The following is a 23,957-nucleotide window of genomic DNA, read 5'->3' on the forward strand; positions in this document are numbered from 1 at the left end:
TGATCACCAGAGACACAGGCCCAACTATACCAATTAGAGGAAAAGATGGGTAGACAATTTAAGAACACACTTAACACCACAATGAACAACATGACAACAACAAAAACTAGTGACCCTACGACAGCAAGACTTGAACAGCTAAGTATAGATGAAGCATAAGAAAATGACTTAAAAAGTAACATTAGGAGAATGTTTGAGGCCCTTAAAGAGGAAATGAAAAATTCCCTCAAAGAAATAGAAGAAAAGACAAAAACTTGGAGAAATCAAAAAAATCCCTTAAAATAAGAAAAAATATTCAAACAGATGAAAGAAATGATTCAAGCCTTGAAAATAGAAAATAGAGACAATAAAGAAAACACAAACCGAGGGAATTCTAGAAATGGAAAATATGAGAAAATGATCAGTAACTACAAATGCAAGGATAAACACTGGAATACAAAAGATGGAAGAGAGAATATCAGGCATTGAAGATATGATAGAGGAAATAGATAGAGAAAATAGTCAAAGAAATCATTAAATATAACAAAAGCTTAACACAAAATATGCAGAAATATGGATCAATATGAAAAGACCAAACTTAAGAATAATAGGGATAGAAGAAAGAGAAGTTCATCTCAAAAGCACAGAAAATATATTTTTCAAAATCATAGGAGAAAACTTGCCCAGTCTAAAGAAAGATACACATATAAGGATACAAGATGCTTACAGAACACCAAACAGATAGGCTCAAAAAAGTCCCTTCACCACATAATTATTAAAACATTAAACAAGCAGAATAAAGAAAGATATTAAGAGTCACAAAGGAAAAAAGCTAAGTAACATATAAAAGCAGACTTATAAGAATTACACCTGACTTCCCAATGGAAAAAATGCGAGCCAGAAGGTCCTGGTCAGACATTATGTGGATACTAAGAGACCATGGATGCCAGCCCAGGCTACCGTACCCAGAAAAATGTTCAATCACCATAGATGGACAAAGCAAGATGTTCCATGACAAAATCAGATTTAATCAATAAATCAAAAAAATCCCTTAAAGAAAATAAGAAAAAGCATTCAAACAGATGAAAGAAATAATTCAAGCCTTGAAAATAGAAAATAGAGACAATAAAGAAAACACAAACCCAGCCATAACATAAAATACTAGAAGGAAAACTCCAACCCAAGAAAGTTAGCTACATCCACAAAACTACAGACAATAGATGATCTCACAGTAGCAAATTCCAAAGAAAGGAAACACACACACAATAACATCATGGACAATGAAAGCTAAAATAACAGTAACTAACAATCACTGGTCATTAGTATGCCTTAATATAAATGGGCTCAATAGACCTAACAAACAAGCTAGTGTAGTGATCCTAATAACTAACAAAATAGACTTCAAGCTAAAATTAATAAAAGAGATGAAGAACATCATTTCATATTAATCACAGAAAAAATCTATGAGGAGGAAATCTCAATACTAAATGTCTATGCCTCAAATACAAGGAAACCCTCATATGTAAAAGAAAGACTAATAAATCTTACATCATACATTAAACCCCACACACTAATAGTGGGGGACTTCAACACCTCATTCTTACCACTGGTCTGGTCTGTCAGATAGAAAATTAACAGAGAAATAAGGGGACTCACAGATGTTATGACAAAAATGGGCTTAGATATATCTATAGAATATTCCATTCAAACATAAAAGAATATACATTCTTCCCAGCACCTCATGGAACTGTCTCAAAAATTGACCACATACTAGATAACAAAGTAAACCTCAACAGATACAAAAAATTGGAGTACACCATGTATCTTATTGGATCATCATGGCTAAAATTAGAATTCAACAGCAATGCTAATTCCAGAAAGCCCACAAACACAAGGAGACTAAACGATGCTCACCTGAATCATCAATGGGTCAAGGAAGAAATAAAGAAAGAAATTAAAGACTTCCTAAAATTTAGTGAAAATGAGCACACACATACACAAATTTATGGGACACAATGAAAGCATTGTTAAGAGGAAGAAAGTTCATAGCACTAAATGCCTACATAAAGAACCTGAAAAAATATCTTACACTAGTGAGTTATCAGAACTCCTGAAAACTCTAGAACAAAAAGGAGTAAACTCACCCAGGAGGACTAGATGACAGGAAATAATCAAATTGAGAGATAAAATCAACAAAATATAAACAAAGAAAATTATACAAAGAATCAATGAGACAAAGAGTTGGTTCTTTGAGAAAGTCAACAAAATAGACAAACCCTTATCCAGACTAATGAAAAGACAGAGAGAGAATATCCAAATTAACAAAATCAGAAATGAAAAGGGGGATATTACAACAGACATGGAGGAAATCCAGATATTTGAAAACCTGTATTTCACAAAATTGGAAAATTTAATGGAAATACCAAAATTAAATCAAGAACAGATAAGCAAATTAAATAGACCTATAACTGCTAAGGAAATAGAAACATTCACCAAAAAAGAAACATTCATCAAAAGTCTCCCATCCAAAAATAAGCCCAGGTCCAGAAGGTTTCAAGTCAGAGATTTTCAAAGAAGTAATATTAATACTCATTTTTTTTGCACAATAGAAACAAAAGAAACATTGCCAAACTCTTTTTATGAAGCTACAGTTACCCTAATACCCAAACCACACAAAGACATTAGTAAAAAAGAAAATTACAGACCAATTTCACTTATAAACATTGATGCAAAAATACCCAATAAAATATTGGCAAACTAAATCCAAGAACACATCAGAAAAATCATCCACCATGATCAAGTCGGCTTTATCCCAGAGATGCAGGGATAATTCAACATTCAAAAATCTGTCTATGTAATCCACCATATAAACAAACAAACAAACAAACAAAAAACCCACATGATCATCTCATTAGATACTGAAAAAAACCTTCAGCAAAATATAACATCCCTTCATAATAAAGATCTTGGAGAGAACAGGGATATAAGGAACATAGGTAAACATAATAAAGGCAATATACAGCGAGCCAACAGCCAACATCAAACTAAATGTAGAGAAACTCAAAGAGATCCCAGTGAAATCAGGAACAAGACAAGTCTGTCTGCTCTCTCCATATTTACTCAATATCATACTTGAGGTCCTAGCTAGAGTAATAAGACAGCAAAAGGAGATAAAGGGGATACAAATCAGACAAGAAGAAGTAAACTCTCACTATTTGCTAATGATATGATAGCTTACATAAGTGACCCTGGAAATTCTACCATAGATTTCTACAACTCAGAAACACCTTCAGTAATGTAGCAGGATACAAGATCAACTAAAAAAAAAAATAGTTGTTGTCCTTTACAGAGATGATAAATGGGCTTAGAAAAAAAAATCAGAGAAGCATCACCCTTTATGATAGCCACAATAATGTAAAATATCTTGGAGTAACTCTAGCCAAACAAGTGGAAGACCTATATGATAAGAACTTTAAATTTCTGAAGAAAGAAATTGAAGAAGACACCAGAAAATGGAAAGATTCCCCATGCTCTTGGGTAAGTAGAATTAACATAGTAAAAATGGCAATCTTACCAAAATAATTCTGTAAATTTAATGCAATGCCCATTAAAATCCCAGCAAAATTCTTCATAGACCTCAAAAGAATAATACTCAACTTTATATGGAAAAGCAACCCAGGATAGCCAAAACAATCCTGTACAATAGAAAAACTTCTGTAGGTATCCCAATCCCTGACTTCAAACTCTACTACAGAGCTACAGTACTGAAAACAGCCTGGTATTGGCATAAAAAACAGACAAGAAGACTAATGGAACTGAATCAAAGACCCAGATATCAATCCACATACTTACAAACACCTGATTTTTGATAAAGAAACAAAAAATATAAAATGGTAAAAAGAAAGCATACTCAACAAATGGTGATGGCATAACCATATATTAACATCTAGAAGAATGAAAATAGATCCATATCTATCACCATGCAAAAATTAAAGTCCAAATAGATCAAAGACTTCAACATAATATCAACCACATTGAACCTCATAGAAGAGAAAGTGGGAAGTACACTTGAATGCACAGGAGACTATTTCCTAAATATAACCCAGTAGCATAGACACTGAGAGAAACAATAAATGAGACCTCCTGAAACTGAGAAGCTTCTGTAAAGCAAAGGACAAGGTCAACAAGGCAAAGCAACAGCCTACAGAATGGGTAAAGATCTTCACCAACCCCACATCAGACAGAGGTCGGATCTCCAAAATATACAAAAAAGATCTTCAAATGAATGAACAATCCAATAAAATATGGGGTATAGACCTAAACAGAGAACTATCAACAGAGGAATCTAAAATGGCTGAAAGACACTTAAGGAAATGTTTAATATCCTTAGTCTCATCAGAGAAATGCAAATCAAAATGAATCTGAGATTCCATATTATACCTGTAAAAATGGCCAAGATCAAAACACTGATGACAACTTATGTTGGAAATGATGTGGGGTAAAGAGAACATTTCTCCAGTCTTCGTGGGACTGCAAACTGGTACAGCTGCTTTGGATTTCTGTATGGTGATTTCTCAGAAAATTAGGAAACCCCTCTAGATGTCAGTGTGTTGATTTCTTAGAAAATTAGTAAACGACCTTCCTCAAGACCCAGCAATACCACTTTTTGGTATATATCCAAAGGATGCTCAATCCTGCCACAAGGACATGTGCTCAACTATGTTCATGGAAGCTTTATTTGTCATAGCCAGAACCTGGAAACAACCTAAATGGTCCTCGACCAAAGAATGGATAAGGAAAATGTGGTACATTTACAGAATGAAGTATTATGCAACAGAAAAAAATAATGAAATCTTGAATTTTCTGGGCAAATGGATGGATCTAGAAAACATCATATTGAGTGAGGTAACTGAGACCCAGAAAGACAAATATCATAAATACTCACTCATAAGTTGCTTTGAGATATAAAGAAAAACCAGCCTACAATTCATAATTCCAGAGAACCTAGACAACAAAGAGGACCCCAAGAGAGACATATACTGATCTAATTTACGTGGGAAGTAGAAAAAGACAAGATCCCGAGTACATTGGGAGCATGGAGACCTGGGGAGAGAGTAGAAGGGAGGGCAGAGAAAGGGAGGGGAGTAGAGAGAAACATATAGCTCAATAAATAAAATTTTAAAAAATAGAGAAAATAACTGATGTGGGGTAGGGCAGTAGAATGGGGAATGGAAGAGACAAGGCTAGCTCCTCTGAACTCTTCCAGTGCTTCTTTCTTAGACACAGACATGATCTCTGGGCATGCTCACTAGCCAGTTTATTTGCAGAAAATAAACTCTTTTTTGTGCTTTAGTCTCCTTTCCAGATCCAGTTGTGTGTACACACTTACAAATAGTTCCTAGTGAAAATAATAGAAAACACTGAAAACAGCTAAGATTATTATTTGATTTTCATGAGATGCTATTGTGATTATGCCAACCAGTGGTTGGTTCATTGGTATATTTGAATTTGTGGTATCTATAATAGGTATAATGAAACAATGAAAATACTGTGGTGGCTTCAAGGCTCTGGCTCATTTAGCTTAGGTGTTAGCACTAAGTGAAATAAAGTATTAGTTATTAAATTTTTTATTAATATAAATACCTCAAAAATTTTTAATAGTTCCTAGCTCCATATTCTTTCTAGCTAAATATAATTATTTTAATCAACTTTGCAGTTTTGCATTCTTTATTGGAAAAACATGGTGCTGCTTTTCCTTGTTTATTTTGTTTTCAATAGCATTTAATACTTTGTGTTTTAGCAAAAGTTGGACCCTCATGGAATTGTACAGGATCACTTTATACTTTTATTGTAGGACAGAAAAATTAGCTTGCCATGCTAAAGATACAACAGGGCAAAGTTTTAAAAGAAATGAAAAGCCTTAAATACAAACTAAATTAGGTCTGTTACAATGGTATTGAAATTTTAGTCACTCCTTTATTTGAAGAAGTCTCCATTGGTTCCATTAAAATTCTCTGATTCATAACTTATAAAATGTTTGTACTTATACAAGTTTACTTACGTGTCATAAATCCATTTGTCAAGGAGTCTATTGCCTTGAGCAAGTCTCTTGAAAACTGACTCTTACAGTTAAGACGACAGATACTACTTCTATCAAGAATTCATTCTCTTAAAAGCATCATTGTAGACAGGACCTAAATGTATGACTTTATTAGATACCTAGCCTGCAATTAGTCTCCTCTATTCAGGAGATCTCATGTGTGGTTCAAATGGGTAATGTCTCTGAGTGCCTCGAATGTTTGAACACCTGGTTCCCAATTTGTGGCATATTTGGGGAGGCAATGCAGTCTTGCTGGAGGAAGTGTTCACTGGGGGTGAGCTTTGAGAGTTCACAGTCTTGCCTTAGTTCCAGTTTGCTCTTTCTGTTTACTGTTTGTGGCTGAAGATGTGATCACTCAGCTTCATGCACTGGTCACCAAGTATGCCTGTTATGCTCCTATCATGATGGACCCTTGTCTCTCTGCAACTGTAGCCAAATAAAACTCTTCCTCCTATAAGTTGTCTTGATTATGGGATTTTAGCACAGCAGCAGAAAGTCACTAAAGTGACTAGTTACTTTCTTCAGGCATCTGTGTAGGGCACTTGATTCTCTCTGTTGCTGCAATCCTCTTAAAATGCTGTCAAGAAATTCTACTATGGATCTCCCTATTCACCACGATACTTACTTCACTGACTGCCAAATGTTTTCATGATGCTGCATTGAGGTTTTGACAGTCATATTTAAAGGAATTTCAAATTTGCTTCTTCATATTCTGTTAGAACTGCTACTTCCGACTCAATAATGCCTCGTCAAATTGTCTCAAAGGCAGTACAAAGTATTATGCTAAGTGAATATTTACACATATTTCCAAGGTTCTGGTCTTTACCATCTAACTATAACTTTGGTAGGAACACAATCCTTAAGACCTTGCCTTCCTCATCTTCAGTGTTGAATTTAGAGGTGTGTGCCACTACTGCCCAGTTCTTACATTGTTCTGTGATAGAGAATTTTAATGTAGCAATAGAAAAGAAACCAGGACAGTGATGATGACAAAAATGGCATTTACATCCGGGTAGATGCTTGTTACTCCTTATAAATAACCCCCCTTCTTTCTTACTTAATGGATTATTAGCAATCACTGAGACTATTGGCAATAAACCATCCTATGTAGCTTTAATTATCAACTTGATACAGCCTAGAGTCATCAGAGCAAAGCCTTGATGGAGAAAATACCTAAATCAAAAGTACAAATCAGTTCATGTATCAATACAGATCTCACTGTTAAGGTTGCTTTCCATTATTATCAACACAAGTCAGGAAATGCTTCCACCTCGGCCCTTAGCCACTGCAGGCAGTGAGTCTTGGGAAGGCAGAGCCTAGCCACCCAGAATTCCACATTAAGTGTGACTAATAAGAACCCTAGTCTATACAGAAGGGAAACTTCTAGAGCAGAAAAGAAAGAAAATATACAATGATCTAATAAACCAGGAAAAGAACCAATAAAATCTCAGTACTTAATAAGTAACTCTCAGTAATAACCTTAACTATAAACAGCCTCAATTCACCAACAAAGAGAATTCAACAGATTTATTAGATTAAACAATTATTTCCAGTTATCTTTTGTCTCCACAAATCATACCTCATTGGCAAAGACATTGGTAGGCAGACAGTGACCACAGGAAGAAAGTCATAAAACAAGCTATTTTGGCTATTCTAACATGTAATAAAGTACACGTCAAGCCCAAACAAGAAGAAACAAAAAAAGGTAAGTCAATAAAGGGAACAAAAGATACAGCAGTTATAAATACAAATGTATCAAAATTGGGACCCCTAATTTTATAAAATGGATATTAATGGGCATAAAAGTTTAGATATTCTCTCATATAACAGTAGTGGGTGACTACTGTTATCTGTGAGCTTAGCATTTACAAGTTTAACTGAATTATTGTGGATTATTAACCTGGCAAGGATGTGTTACATTTGTTTATGCTGTGGAATATTACTTGAACTATGTGAAGGTATGTTAGATTTGTTTCTGCTGTCTTGATTAGTGATGAAAAGATGTGTTACATTTTTTCTATGCTGCATTTGTATTTATGTCTTGTATTTGCTTCACTTTCACTGCCCAAGGCATCGATTAGCCTAATAAAAACCTGAATGACCAATAGCTAGGTACAGAGGGATAGGTTGGGCTGGTGGGCAGAGATAATAAGTAGGAGGAGAAATCTATGCTCTGGAGAAAAAAGGGGGAGAGAAAGAGGGAGAAAGAGACGAATACACCTGGGTCAGAAGTCAGGCTGTCAAACACTGGAGGATATAGGAAGTAAAATATAAAGAAAGAAAGGAAAAAAGTCCCAAGGCAAAATGCAGACAAAGAGAAACATTAAAATAAGAGCTAAGATAAGGCTGAACATTTATAACTAATAAGAAGTCTCTGTGTCATGATTTGGGAGCTGGTTGGCGGCCTAAACAAAAAGCCTGGTACACTGAATGCAATGCGTTAATTTTAAACTATGACCCTTTAATGCTCCTAACAGAGAATAATGTGTGTGTGTGTGTCTAGCAGTGGATATTGAAAGCACCAATGCAGCCACAATAAACGTTGGACACAACATGAAGATGCAAATGGATAGCATCTGCTTGCAGTTTTGCATGTTATTTGGGTCAGTAAAGTACTTCTCTTGTAAAACTCTGGTAAAAAGTTTTAGCCAAAGATGTCTTATTCCTTTCGCATAGCATGTTCAACAATAATGAGCAGTGCCATCTGTGTGGCAGACACAAGAACAGATGGGGACACTTGGAAAGAAGCAAACAGATCAAACCAGGCTTGCTCTAGTTTCTGTGACACTAATCTGTATATTCATTTCTTTAGTGTGGCATCACCACAACAAGTCAAATGCAAAAGCAATTGACATTAAGAAATAATAAAGAAAAGTGAAGTAACTGATGAAATGGAGACCAAAGTACAATGCATAGAATCAATCAAACAAAAAATCAGCTTTTGGAAATAATAAAAATGGTAACCTTTAGTCAGAGGAACTAAAAGTAAAACAAAGCTCAAATTAATAAAATTAAAAATAATTCAAATGAAATCCATAGAATTGAAAAACTTTATTTTAAAAAATATAGAAGAAATAGATAAAATCCTAGACATTATTCTCTTTCAAGGTATAAACAATGTAAGCAAGAAATGGGGCCTAAAGAGTTGCCTTTGTCTCTCTACAAAGAAAACCCCAGCACTGAACTGGCTGCTGAATTCTATTAGTTTTATCCTTTAAGGAAGACAGAACATCAACATTCCTCAAAACGCTCTATAAAATGGAAAAAGAAAGAACACTACCAAACCTCGTTTTATGAGGCCAGTTTTACCATGATACCAGATCTGGATAAGTATTAAACATGCACAATAATGGTTGAGTTCTAGGTCAACCTTGGCTGCATAGCAAGAAACCAGCAAAAATAAAAAAATATAAATCAAAAGCCAGCCATACCTGTGAGACTGCCGTTTTGTTTGATAATCTTGATATTACCTGAAAGAACAAACAGACTGTTTAACAACCATTTTACCCATTTCAATGAAATGTGTGATAACAACTCAACAACTAAATTTTTAAGATCATATCACTCACAAAATGAAAAAAAGTCCTGCCAATCAAATTGAGACATGTTATCAAATACAAGAAATATTTCAAACCTCAGACATGCAAAGATATACCTTAGAATGACTTATGACCCCAGAATATATTTTGTATAAAGCAGAAGAGTAACCTAAAATACATATTTTCTATGATTTATTAAAAAGCTATGGAAATTATGGCATATTCTTAAAACATACTCTGATATTACCTATATCTTTTTAAACATAATTACAGCTTTTGTATGTTAATAGATGCTATAAATTAACAAAATTTTATTCACATGTACAAATACACTTAAAATAGCTCATATGGTGAGTCAGACATGTTTTCTAAATCTGTCTCTCATTCATCATTTCCATCCTGAGATGTTTAGAGAAGAAGATCTGCCATTATTTATGCACATGTGGCATCATTAATGCATGTATACAAATATATGTTTCATCAATGTTTAATTTTACAAAAGTAGTCAGCCCATTCTGCATCTGCTTAATTGCATAAATATGCATTAATCAAAAGCATTTTAGGCATAAGTTTGCAATTATTCTCGAAGCAGAGACAAATAAAGGCAGTTGAATAATTAAAAATGTGAAAAACTGAACAAAATTATGGTGTTCTTGATATGATAGACATGAAAACGTGCTTCAAAAAATCCTGTTATTTACAGCTTGGGATAAAGAAAGAACAATGGCATCTAGGAAGCCCTGATGTCTGTGAAAAGATGAGATGGTGAACTTAAAGTCTTGGGATGTGGGTGGGTATCAACTCCAAGTCTCTTGACTTAAGGTTGGCACGAGTCTGAGTCTCAGGCTGGTTTTCTCTATTAGGGCCTCAGTCATTCTTGTGCCTATGAGTAAACATGGAATCTCATTAGAAGATAGGTTTTGAGTGCAGGAGGTCTGGGCTGAGTTTGAGAATACATTTTATAGCTCACTTCTAAATTCTACTTATGCTGCTGACCGTGAGAAAATTGGAGGGCAAAACATCATAGCTAACATGGTTATTGTCATTCTTTGCCTGTCAATTTAGCATTCAGCATGTGATTAGCATCTTGAGAAGTGTTTTCAGGCATAATGCCTGTGTACTCTCATTTTGATCCTCTAAAGTAGGTACTTTAAAACATCCATACCTCTAAATAGGAAATAAAAGCACTAGACAATATAAAGACTGTCTCGAGGTCTCAAGGCAACTGGGAAGTGAGAGCAGATTAGCAGCTACAGGTAGCAAACATGACTACACATTTTTATTTTCATTTTAAGGTATTATTATTAGTAGTATTTTTTATTAAAATATCATTACAGCATTTCCTCCAATTCCCTTTTCTTCTTCCAACACCCCGACCATGGCTCCCCAACTTGGTACCTAGCAAACTACTGGCCCCCTCCTCCATAATTGTTATTGTTGCATGTATATAATATATAAATGTAGATATAACTTGCTAAGTCTGTCCAGTGTTGCATGTGCATGACTTCAGGACTGACCAGTTGATACTGGATAACCAACTAGAGTGTTCCTCCATGAAGGAAGACTACTTCTCTTGTTTTCAATGTGCCTTAGTTGCCTGTAATTACTTATTTAGGTACCCAACCATATTAGGTCATATTAAAATATGACCTTTATGAGATGTATTTTTATTCATTTATTTTCTTAGATTAACAAATATGGCATTATCTCATCTCTTACTGGACTTGAATGGAGCCCTACATGGGGCATCACTCTGTAGTAAGGAGGAGCAGGCTGTGTCCCGCTGCCTGGCTAGCTTAACCCCTGAAATAATCGCACAGAAATTGTATTAATTAAATCACTGCCTGTCCAATTATTTCTAGCCTCTTATTGGCTAACTCTCCCATATTAGTTTAACCCATCTCCATTAATGTGTATTGCCACTTGACTGTGGCTTACCAGCATGAGTCTAACCAGTGTCCATCTTGGGCAGGAGAACCATGGCGTCTGCCTGTCTCTTCCCTTCTTCCCAGAATTCTGTTCTGCCTTCCCCATCTACCTGAGATCTGCCCTATCAACTAGGCCAAGGCAGTTTCTTTAATAACCAATGAAAGCAACACAAATGCAGAAGGGCTTCCTACACTGTGGACTCATTTATGGTCTAGAGTCAAGTAAGATTAAGTAGACTATATAATATAATACACACATATATGCATTCACAATGAAGTGTGAATTACATATTCATATTACATATATTATTAATTTATGCTTGGTAAAATTTCCAGCAAAGATAAACTCTTTGAATGAATAAATAGTTCATGTTTTGAAGAGTACATGATACATTCATTCTAGTAGCTAACACTTCTTGCTCTTCTAGTTTATGTATTGGAAATCCAAATATTTACAGCTAAACTTGACCCTTGAGCTTCTGGCACAAAGGATTTCATACCTATGTGGTAACAGGTTACCTTGAGAACTTGAGAGTATGTCTTTAACAAATCAGACTCTAGCATGTTAATTCTAGTGGAAATCTCTTTCAGTTAGTAATGAGTGGGATATAATAACCCAGGCTTAAAAAATATTGAGGTCAGGTTATAATAACTGTACAAGATAAACCCAATCCATTTTAGTATTCAAAGAGTAGAGCCTTATGAGCCCCCCCCATCCATAGCTAAGGGGCTATAGGCAATTCATGGTTTCTGGGTGAGGAAGAGAGAGCTTTCTTCAGATGCATAGCCCCTCCACAGGTTGCTTATGGTTTCATGAATGATCCCATCCCCATGTGCATACTAGACAGCACAAGTTAGACTCAGTATGTTATATATTCAAAAGATAACCAAGAGGACATGAGGTAAGGAAAGGGGAAAGGTGGTAGGGAAGAGCTGAACTTGGGAAATGAGGATGTATATGCTTAAAATATATTGTATCCATGCATGAAGTTCTCAAAGAATAAGAAAAAAATAGAAAAGGAAAGAAACCAGAGATCAGGGAGATAAGTAAACTTGCTCATGTCATCCATTAAGTTAACAGCAAACTCTCTGCTGATTATCTGAAAGAGTGAGCTTCGGTGTCTGGGTTACCTCATTCAAAATAATGATTTCTAGCTCCATCCATTTTCTTGCAAAATTCAAGATGTCATTATATTTTCCTGCTGTGTAGTACTCCATTGCATAAATGTACCATGTTTTCTTTATCCATTCTTCAGTTGAGGGGCATTTAGGTTGTTTCCAGATTCTGGCTATGACAAACAGAGCTGTTATGAACTTAGTTGAGCATATGTCCTTATGGCATGATTGAGCATCCTTTGGATATATACCCAAAAGTGCTATTACTGGGTCTTGAGAAAGGTTGTTTCTTAATTTTTTGAGAAATCACCATACTGTCATCCAAAGGGGTTGTACCAGCTTGCATTCCCACCAGCAATGCAGAAGTGTTCCCTTTTCCCCATAACCTTTCCAGCATAAGTTTTCATCAGTGTTTTTGATCTTGGCCACTCTTACAGGTGTAAGATGGAATCTCAGATTTTTGATTTGCATTTCTCTGATGACTAAAGATGTTGAACATTTCCTTAAGTGTCTTTCAGCCATTTTAGATTATCACATGTACTCACTTATAGGTGGATTTTAAACATAAAGCAAAGAAAACCAGCCTACTAACCACAATCCTAGAGAACTTAGACAACAATGAGGACACTAAGAGAGACTTACATAGATCTAATCTACATGGGAAGCAGAAAAAGACAAGATCTCCTGAGTAAATTGGGAGCATGGGGATCTTGGGAAAGTGTTGTAAGGGAGAGGGGAGAGGCAGGGAGGGGAACAGAGAAAAATGTAGAGCTCAATAAAAACATTCAAAAGCCAAAAATAAAAATAAAAATAAAAAAGAGTGAGCTTCAAACACCTCCTACCTGATCTTAAACCATCTAAGATGGTGAGTAGCAAAACTAAACTTCTGCTCAATACACTCCCACTCAATGCAGAGGGGCAAGAAACTGATACCAAACATACAACCAAGAACTTCACTTCAGAGGCCCAAGTCCTAGCTCTTAGCACAAAACAAAAGGAATATAAAAAACCAAGACAATATCTCTCTCCAAAGACCATTGATACAATAAGAATCTTCCCTATCAAGGACAAACCAAGATGTATCTGGAGAAACAGAATTTGCAAAAACAATGATAGACATATTCAAAGAGTTCAAGAAGTTTAAAGAAGAGATGAATGAACTTAGAGGCCAGGAGAAAGCCTCTGAAGTCCAAGAAAATGCAAACCATTGACTAAATAAAATAAATGACATCAGTTCAGAATATGAAAAGTGAACTTAACAAACAGAATGAAATGCTAAGGGAAAAACAAGCCAAGTGAAACAGAAATAAAAAAATTCAACAACTCAATAAAAAGACTCAGGAAAGTTTAATCAATAGGCTAGATTACAAAGAAGACAGAATATCGGAACACAAAGAGGAAGTAGACCATTCTGTCAAAGAAAATGATACATTTAGGGGGTTGCAGCGATGGCTCACTAGTTAGGAATCCACACTTCTTTTGGATAAGACCCAAGATCAGTTAGCAGCCCCACACTGGAGGACTCACAATTGCCTGTAGCTCCAGTACCAGGGAGATCTGACACCTGTGTTCTCTGCAGACATCTATGCTCACATGCATAAAGTCAACAAACATGTACACACATACATAAACAAAAATAATAAAAAAATCATAAAAAAGAAAATTATGGTTTAAAAAAGAACCTCACAAGCTGGTCAATAGGCAAGCCTCCTGCAGGCAGGCTGCTCCAGCATCATCCCCATTGGACCCTGTGATCTACAATTCCTAGTCTGTCCCCAAACTCACCCATCCCATGAGAACTCAGTGGTTCTCTGAGAAACAGACAAAGATTGCACAGAGCACATCAAGAGTAGCTTTCTGAGACACAGACAGCAACTATAAGGATTGGATCAAGAGGCAAAGATGCTGCCTGCACCAGGTGGAGGAAGAGATGGGTAGGTGCCAATACAAAAACACATTCAACAACCAAAAAAGCAATATGGCAACATCAACACCCAGTGGTCTGACAACAGGAACACCTGAACATCTTCACTAAGAAGAAGCAGAGGAAAATGACCTAAAATATAACTTGATAAAGATGATAGAAACCTTTATTGGGGAAACAAAAATTTCTCATAAAGAAATGGAGGAAAAGACAAACAAAAAATGGAAGGAATCAATAAATCTCTTAAAGAAAACCAAGAAAATAAACAAGAAACAATCAAACAAGTGACAGAAATAGTTTAAGACTTGAAAATTGAAATAGAGGCAATAAAGAAAACACAAACTGAAGGAACTCAGGAAATAGAAAATCTGGGAAAATGAACAGGAACAGATGCAAGCATAACCAACATATTACAAGAGATGGAAGAGAGAATCTCAGGAATTGAAGGTACAATAAAGGAAATGGATTCATCAGTCAAAGACAATGTCAAATCCAACAAATTCTTAACATAAAATAACCAGAAAATCTGAGACACCATGAAAAGACCAAACCTAAGAATAATAGAGATAAACGAAAGAGAACTTCAGCTTAAAGGCACAGAAAATATATTCAACAAAATCATAGAAGAAAACTTTTCCAACCCAAAGATGGATATCCCTATGAAGGTACAAGAAGCTTACAGAACACCAATTAGACTGGACCAAAAAAAAAGATCCCTCACCATATAATAATCAAAACACTAAATATACAGAATAAAGAAAGACTATTAAGATTTGCAAAGGAAAAAGACCAAGTAAGATATAAAGACAGACTTAGCAGAATTATATCCAACTTCTCAATGGAAACCATGAAAGCCACAAGGTCCTGGACAGATGTGATGCAGACACTAAACAACCCTGGATGCAAGCCCAGAGAACTATACCCAGCAAAGCTCTTAATCACCATAGACGGAGAAAACAAGATATTCCACGACAAAACCAGATTTAAACTATTCCTATACACAAATCTAGCCTTACAGAAAGTACTAGAAGGAAAACTTCCACCCAGGGAAGTTAGTTGCACCCACAGAAACTCAGGCAGTAGTTAACCTCACACCTCACACCAGCAAATCCCAAAGAGGGGAAACATGTAAACACTACCACTGAGAAATAACAAGAATTAACAATCATAGGTCACTAATATCAATAAACTCAATTCACCTATAACAAAACACAGGTTAACAGAAGTATACAAAAATAGGATCCCTCTTTCTGCTGTATACAAGAAACACCCCAACCTCAAAGACAGACATTGCCTCAGAGTAAAGGGTTTGGAAAAGGTTTTCTAATCATATGGACCTAAGAAACAAGCATGTATCACTCTTCTAATAGCTAGGAAAATAGACTTCCAACTAAAATAATTCAAAAGAGATGGAGAGGGACACTTCATATTCATCAGAGAGAAAATCAATCAAGATGAGGTCTCAATTCTGAACATCTGTACCTCAAATACAAGAGCACCCACACATGTAAAAGAAACATTACTAAAGCTTAAATCCCATATCACACCCCACATACTAATATAGGAGTCTTCAACATCGCACTCTCACCAATGGACAAGTCTGCTACATAAGAAACATAAGAGAGAAATAAGGGAACTAACAGATGTCATGATTCAAATGGACTTAACAGACATCTATAGAACATTTCACCTGCATACACAAAAAACATACCTCCTTCTCAGCACCTCTTGGAATCTTCTCTAGAATTGACCACATACTTGGTGACAAAGCAAACCTCAACAGATATAATGAGAACACTAATTGCAGAAAGTCTAAAAGCTCCTGGAATTTGAACAATGCTTACTTGAAACACCTCTGGGTCAAGGACAAAATAAAGAAATTAAAGATTTCCTAGAATTCAATGAAAATGAATGCATAACATACCCAAACCTACGAACAACTATGAAAGTAGTGTTAAGAGGAAAATTCATAACACTAAGTGCCTACATAAAGAAAATAGAGAAATCTCACACTAGCAACTTAACAGCATACCTGAAAGCTGTAGAACAAAAAGAAGCAGATTCACCCAGGAGTAGACAACAGGAAAAAAATTAAATTGAGGGCTGAAATCAATACAATAGAAACAAACAATACAATGAATCAAAGAAACAAAGAGCTGCTTCTTTGAGAAAATCAGCAAGATAGACAAACCCTTATTCAAACTAACCAAAAGGCAGAGAGACAATATCCAAATTAACAAAATCAGAAATGAAAAGGGGGACATAACAACAGACACTGAGAAAATCCAGAGAATCACCAGGTCATACTTCAAAAACCTGTACTCCACAGAATTGGAAAATTTAAAAGAAATGCACATTTTTGGGATATACCACATACCAAAATCAAGACCAGTTAAAAAATTCAAATAGACCTAAGGAAACAGTAGTCAAACATCAATAGTTTTCCAACCAAAAAAAAAAAAGTCCAGAGTCTGATGGTTTCAGAACAGAATTTTGCCAGAACTTCAAAGGAGAGCTAATAACTATATTCCTCAAATTGTTCCACACAATAGAAATAGAAGGAACATTGTTAAACTCTGGTTATTCTGATACCCAAGCCACAGAAGGGCTCAACAAAGAAAGAATTATACACCAATCTCCCTCTTGAACATTAATGCAAAAACACTTAATAAAATACTGGCAAATTGAATCCAAGACCATCAAAAAATCATCTACCATGATCAAGTTGGCTTCATCCCAGAGATGCAGGGATGGTTCAACATAAAAAACTCAATATAATCCACCATAAAATTAAACTGAAAGAAAAAACATGAATATCTCATTAGATGCTGAAAAAGCTTTTAAAAATACAGCACTCCTTCATGATAAAGGTCTTGGAGAGATCTATATAGGGGGAATATATCTAAACATAATAAAAGCTGACAGTCAATATCAAATTAAATGGAGAGAAACTTATAGTGATTCCACTAAAGTCAGGAACAAGACAATGCTGTCCACTCTCTACATATCTATTCAGCATAGTATCTGAAGTTCTAGCTAGAGCAATAAGACAAGAAAAGGAGATCAAGGGGATGCAAATTGGAAAGGAAGAACTTAAACTTTCATTATTTGCAGATGATATGATAGTGTACATAAGTGACCCCAAAATTCTACCAGTGAACTCCCATAGCTGATAAACATCTTAAGTAATGTGGCAGAATACAAGATTAACCCCCCTTCCAGCCAAGAAAAAAATCTGTAGCCCTCCTATATACAGATGGTAAAAGAGCTGAAAAAGAAATCAGAGAAACATCAATCTTTACAATATCCAAAAATAACACAAAATATCTTGGGGTAACTCTCACCAAACAAGTGAAAGGCCTGTATGACAAGAACTTTACTGAAGAAGCCTTCAGCAAATAGAAAGATCTCCCATGATCTTGGATAGGTAGGATCAACATAAAAAATGGCAATCTTATCAAAAGTAATCTACAGATTCAATGCAATCCTATCAGAACCACAAACTACAATTCCCACAGACTTCAACAATGCTCAGCTTCATATGGAAAAACAAAATGCCCAAGGATAGTCAAAATAATTCTGTGCAAGAAAAGAACACCCCTGACTTCATGCTCTCCTCTAGAATTATAGTGTTGAACATATAGGTATTGACATAAAAACAGACAGGTAGACCAATGTAATTGAATAGAAGACCCTGATATTAATCTACATACACATGAACACATGTTTTTTGACCAAATGCTAAAATTATGCGATGAAAAAAGCACCTTCAACAAATGGTTTTATCATAATTAGATGTCAACTGGAGGAATGCAAATAGATCCATATTTACTCCACATACAGCTCTTATGTCCAAAGGTATCAAAACCTCAATATAAGTCCAGCCACACTGAACCTCATGGAAGAGAATATAGGAAGTACCCTTGAAGGTGTGGACACAGGTGATCACTTTCTAAATATAAAACCAGGAGAACAGACACCGAGAGCAACAATTAACAAATGGCATCTTCTGAAATTGAGAAGCTTCTATAAAGCAAAGGACACAGTCAACAAGACAAAACAGCAGCCTGCAGAATGGGAAAAAAAACCTTCAACCTTCAACAACCAACCTCACATCTGACAGAGGGTTCATTTCCAAAACATATACGAAGCGCAAGAAACTAGACATCAAAATATCAAAAAGTCCAATTAAAACATGGGATACTGATCTAAACAGAATTCTCCACAGAAGAATCTCAAATGGGTTTTCACTCAGCTTGCCGGTGGCGCGCTGGGCCTTCTGTCTGAGATACCTGCCCAGCAAGGAGCCAATATCCAATAACAGAAGACCCAGCAGAGGGGTGAGTATGTTTCAGACCAGCAGGCTGCAGAAGCCTGGGTCATGGAGCACAGACATTCCTCGACCCCCTAATCTTTCTGGTCACTCTGCAGGCTACTGCCCTTCTCTTCCTATCCCATCCCAGCGTCCCTAAGGCACCCCTCCCCTCCTTCAGGGCCACAAAACCACCCTGCTTGGCCCGTATTGGGGCTGGGACCCGGTGGTGAGTGGCCGGAGATCCTTCGTTTCACTCAGCTTGCCAGTAGTGAGCTGGCTTTCTGTCTGAGATACCTGCCCAGCAAGGGGCCAATATGCTATAACAGAAGACCCAGTGGAGGGGTCCCTGGCCAACAAGGGGCCTAATCCTGTACCAGAATAACTATTGGAGAGCATTTGAAGGAAGAGAGGGGCAGGCACCAAGGCAAGAATCCCTCCAACAATCTCAAAAACAACATAAAAACACCAGAACATAGCAATCTTACAACAGAAGGACTTGAACACCCTAATCTAGAAGAAGTGGAAAAAATGATATTATGAAAGTGATAGAGACCCTTAAACTGGATATGAAAAACTCCCTTAAAGAAATAGATGAGAAGTATAACAGGAAGTTCGAAGAAATGAGTAAATCCCTAAATGATACCCTGGAAAACCAAGAAAAAACAATCAAACAGGTAATGGAAACAGTTCAAGAATTGAAAATTGAAATGGAGGCAATGAAGAAAACACAAACCGAGGGCCGGCTGGATATGGAAAATCTAGGTAAATGAACAGAGATTACAGAAACAAGCATAACCAATAGAAAACAAGAGATAGAAGAAAGAATCTCAGATTCTGAAGATACCATAGAGAGAAGAAATGCACTGATCAAAGAAAACACCAAATCAAACAAATTCTCATCACAAAACATTCAGGAAATCTGGGACACAATAAAAAGACCAAAGCTAAGAATAATAGGTGTAGATGAAGTAGAAGAATTACAGATCGAAGGCCCAGAAAATATATTCAACAAAATTAAAGAAGAAAACTTTCCCAACCTAAAGAAAGATATTCCTAGGAAGGTTCAACAAGCATACAGAACACCAAATAGACTAGATAAAAAAAAACTTCCCCTCGCCATATAATAATCAAAACAAAAAACATACAGATTGAAGGAGGAATATTAAGAGTTGCAAAAGAAAAAGGTCAAATAACTTATAAAGGTAAATCTATCAGACTTACACATGACTTCTCTATGGAAACCATGAAAGCCAGAAGTCCTGGATAGAGGTACTGCAGAAATTATGAGGCCATGGATGCAAGCCCAGACTACTATACCCAGCCAAGCTATCATTCACTATCAATGGAGAAAACAAAATATTTCAGAATAAAAACAAATTTAAACAATACGTAACCACAAATCCAGCCTTACAGAAAGTAATAGAAGGAAAATCACAACCCAAGGAACCCAACAATGCTAACACCGCCTAAAATAACTCAGTCACCTAGCAATCCCTCACTAGCACAACACAGAGAAAGGGAACACACAAACTCTATTACCAAAAAAACAATGACTGGAGTTAACAACCACTGGTCATTAATATCACTGAATATCAATGGACTCAATTCACCTATAAAAAGGCACAGGCTAAGAGATTGGATACGAAAACAGGATCCAACATTCTGCTGCTTACAAGAAACACACCTCAAACACAAAGACATACATCTACTCAGAGTAAAGGGTTGGAAAAAGGTTTTTCAAGCAAATGGACCTAAGAAACAAGTGGGTGTGGCCATATTAATTTCTAACAAAATTGACTTCAAACTAAAATCAATCAGAAGAGATAGAGATGGACATTTTATACTCATAATAGGAAGAATTCATCAGGATGAAGTCTCAATCCTATATATCTATGCCCCTAATATAAAAGCACCCACTTATGTAAAAGAAACACTTCTAGAATTCAAGGCAGTCATCAAACCACACCTACTAATAGTAGGAGACTTCAACACACCTGTCTCACCAATGGACAGGTCAATCAGACAGAAACCTAACAGAGAATTGAAAGACTTAATGGAGGTAATGAACCAAATGAACTTAACAGACATCTATAGAACATTCCACGCAAATAGGAAAGAATACACCTTCTTCTCTGCAGCTCATGGGACCTTCTCGAAAATTGACCACAAACTCGGTAACAAAGCAAACTTCCACAGTTACAAAAAATATTAGTAACCACCTGTGTCTTATCAGATCACCATGGATTAAAATTAGAATTCAACAACAATGCTACCCCCAGAAAGCCTGCAAACTCATGGAAACTGAACAGTCAACTACTGAATCACTCCTGGGTCAAGGAAGAAATAAAGAAAGAAATTAAAGTCTTCCTTGAATTTAATGAAAATAAAGACACAACATACTCAAACCTATGGGACACAATGAAAGCAGTGCTAAGAGGAAAGTTCATAGCACTAAGTGCCCACTTATAGAAAACGGAGAAAGAACTCATTGGAGACTTAACAGCACACCGGAAAGCTCTAGGAAAAAAAAAAAAGAAGCAGATTCACCCAGGAGGAGTAGAAGACTGGAAATAATCAAACTGAGGGCTGAAATCTACAAAATAGAAACACAGAAAACAATCCAAAGAATCAAGGAAACAAAAAGCTGGTTCTTGGAGAAAATCAACAAGATTGACAAACCTCTAGCCAAACTAATCAAACGGCAGAGGGAGAACACGCATATTAATAAGATCAGAAATGAAAAGGGGGACATAACCAAAGGAACAGAGGAAATTCAGAGAATCATTAGATCTCACTACAAAAGCCTGTATGCCACAAAATTGGAAAATGTAAAAGAAATGGACAATTTTTTAGAGAAGTACCATATACCAAAGTTGAACCAAGAGCAGGTGAACAATCTAAATAGTCATGAAGAATTAGAAGCTGTTATCAAAAACCTCCCTACCAAAAAAAGCCAAGGACCAGATGGTTTCAAGGCAGAATTCTACCAGAACTTCCAAGAAGACCTAATACCTATACTCCTTAATGTATTTCACAATATAGAAACAGAAGAGTCATTGCCAAATTCCTTTTATGAAGCCACAGTTACCCTGATACCAAAACCACAAAAAGACTCAACCAAGAAAGAGAATTGCAGGCTAATCTCACTCATGAACATTGACGCAAAAATTCTCAATAAAATACTGGCAAACCGAATCCAAGAACACATTGGTAAAATTGTCCATTATGATCAAGGAGGCTTCACCCTAGAAACGCAGGGCTGGTTCAACATACGCAAATCTATCAATGCAATCCATCATATAAATAAACTGAAAGAAAAAAAAACATGATTATATCATTTGATGCTGAAAAAGCATTTGACAAAATTCAACACCCTTTTATGATAAAGGTCTTGGAGAGGTTAGGGATACAAGCTTCATACCTAAATATAATAAAGGCTATTTACAGCAAGCCGACAGCTAACATCAAATTAAATGGAGAGAAACTCAAAGCCATTCCAATAAGATCAGGAACACGACAAGGCTGTCCACTCACTCCATATCTCTTCAATATATTGCCTGAAATTCTTGCAATAGCAATAAGACAGCATAAGGAGATCAAGGGGATTTAAATTGGAAAGGAAGAAATTAAACTTTAGTTATTTGCAGATGATATGATAGTGTACATAAGCGACCCCAAAAACTCCACCAAAGAAGTCCTACAGCTGATAACACCTTTAGTAATGTGGCAGGATACAAGATCAAATCCAAAAAATCAGTTGCTCTTCTATACACAAAGGATAAACAAGCAGAGAGGGAAATCAGAGAAGCATCACCTTTCACAATAGCCACAAACAGCTGAACTGAACAGAGAATTCTCAACAGAAGAAGTTCGAATGGCCAAAAGACACTTAAGGTCATGCTCAACCTCCCTAGCTATCAGGGAAATGCAAATCAAAACAACTTTGAGATATCATTTTACACCTGTCAGATTGGCTAAAATCCAAAACACCAATAATAACCTTTGCTGGAGAGGTTGTGGGGTAAGGGGTACACTCATCCATTGCTGGTGGGAATGCACACTTGTGCAACCACTTTGGAAAGCAGTGTGGCGGTTTCTCAGGAAATTCGGGATCAACCTACCCCAGGACCCAGCAATTCCACTATTGGGAATTTACCCAAGAGATGCCCAATCATACAACAAAAGCATATGCTCATCTATGTTCATAGCAGCATTATTTGTAATAGCCAGATCCTGGAAACAACCTAGATGCCCTTCAGTGGAAGAATGGATGAAGAAACTGTGGAATATATACATGCTAGAATACTACTCAGCGGTAAAAAACAATGACATCTTGAATTTTGCAGGCAAATGGATGGAAATAGAAAACACTATTCTGAGTGAGGTAACCCAGACCCAAAAAGATGAACATGGGATGTAACTCACTCATAATCGGTTTCTAGCCATAATTAAAGGACATCGAGCCTATAAATTTGGGATCCTTGAGAAGATAATAAGAAGGTGAACTCCCAAAAAAGGATATAGTAATCCTCCTGGATATTGGAAGTAGACACGATCGCCAGGCAAAATTGAGAACTTGAGGGTTGGGCAAGACTGGGCCAAGGGAAGATGGGGAGAGAAATGTGTGAAGGGGAGAACGGGGGGAGCTCGGAGGAATGGGGTGCTTGGGATATAGGAAGGGTGGATATGGGAGCAGGGAAGCAGAGCTACCTGAGGGTTGTCAAGAGACTTGACCCTAGAGGGGTTCCCAGGTTTCCAGGGAGACGCCCCCAGTTAGTTCCTTGGGCAGCTGAGGAGAGGGAGCCTGAAAAGGCCAGTTCCTATAGCCATACTGATGAATTTCTTGCATATCACCATAGAACCTCCACCTGATGATAGATGAAGAAAATGACAGAGCCCCACATGGGAGCACCAGACTGAGCTCCCAAGGTCCTGATGAGGAGCAGAAGGAGAGAGAACATGAGAAAGAAAGTCAGGACCGTGAGGGAACCTCCAGCTGGCGACAGATGGGGAAGGTGACTGAACCCCACATTGGAGCTCTGGACTGAGCTCCCAA

The 23,957-nt window shown here is 36.5% G+C and overlaps 1 protein-coding gene across 1 annotated transcript in view; it reads right to left on the reverse strand.

Moving 5' to 3' along the window:
- The window catches only part of Kcnh8 (potassium voltage-gated channel subfamily H member 8), a 463,803-nt gene that overhangs the window by 35,467 nt on the left and 404,379 nt on the right, over window positions 1-23,957 (reverse strand). The window contains exon 12 of the mRNA XM_038342973.1: window positions 9,511-9,549. Within this exon, the coding sequence (XP_038198901.1) occupies window positions 9,511-9,549 (39 nt within the window). The remainder of the gene's footprint in view (window positions 1-9,510; window positions 9,550-23,957) is intronic.

The sequence above is a fragment of the Arvicola amphibius genome, chromosome 9 (assembly GCF_903992535.2).
Source record: "Arvicola amphibius chromosome 9, mArvAmp1.2, whole genome shotgun sequence".
Taxonomy (NCBI): domain Eukaryota; kingdom Metazoa; phylum Chordata; class Mammalia; order Rodentia; family Cricetidae; genus Arvicola; species Arvicola amphibius.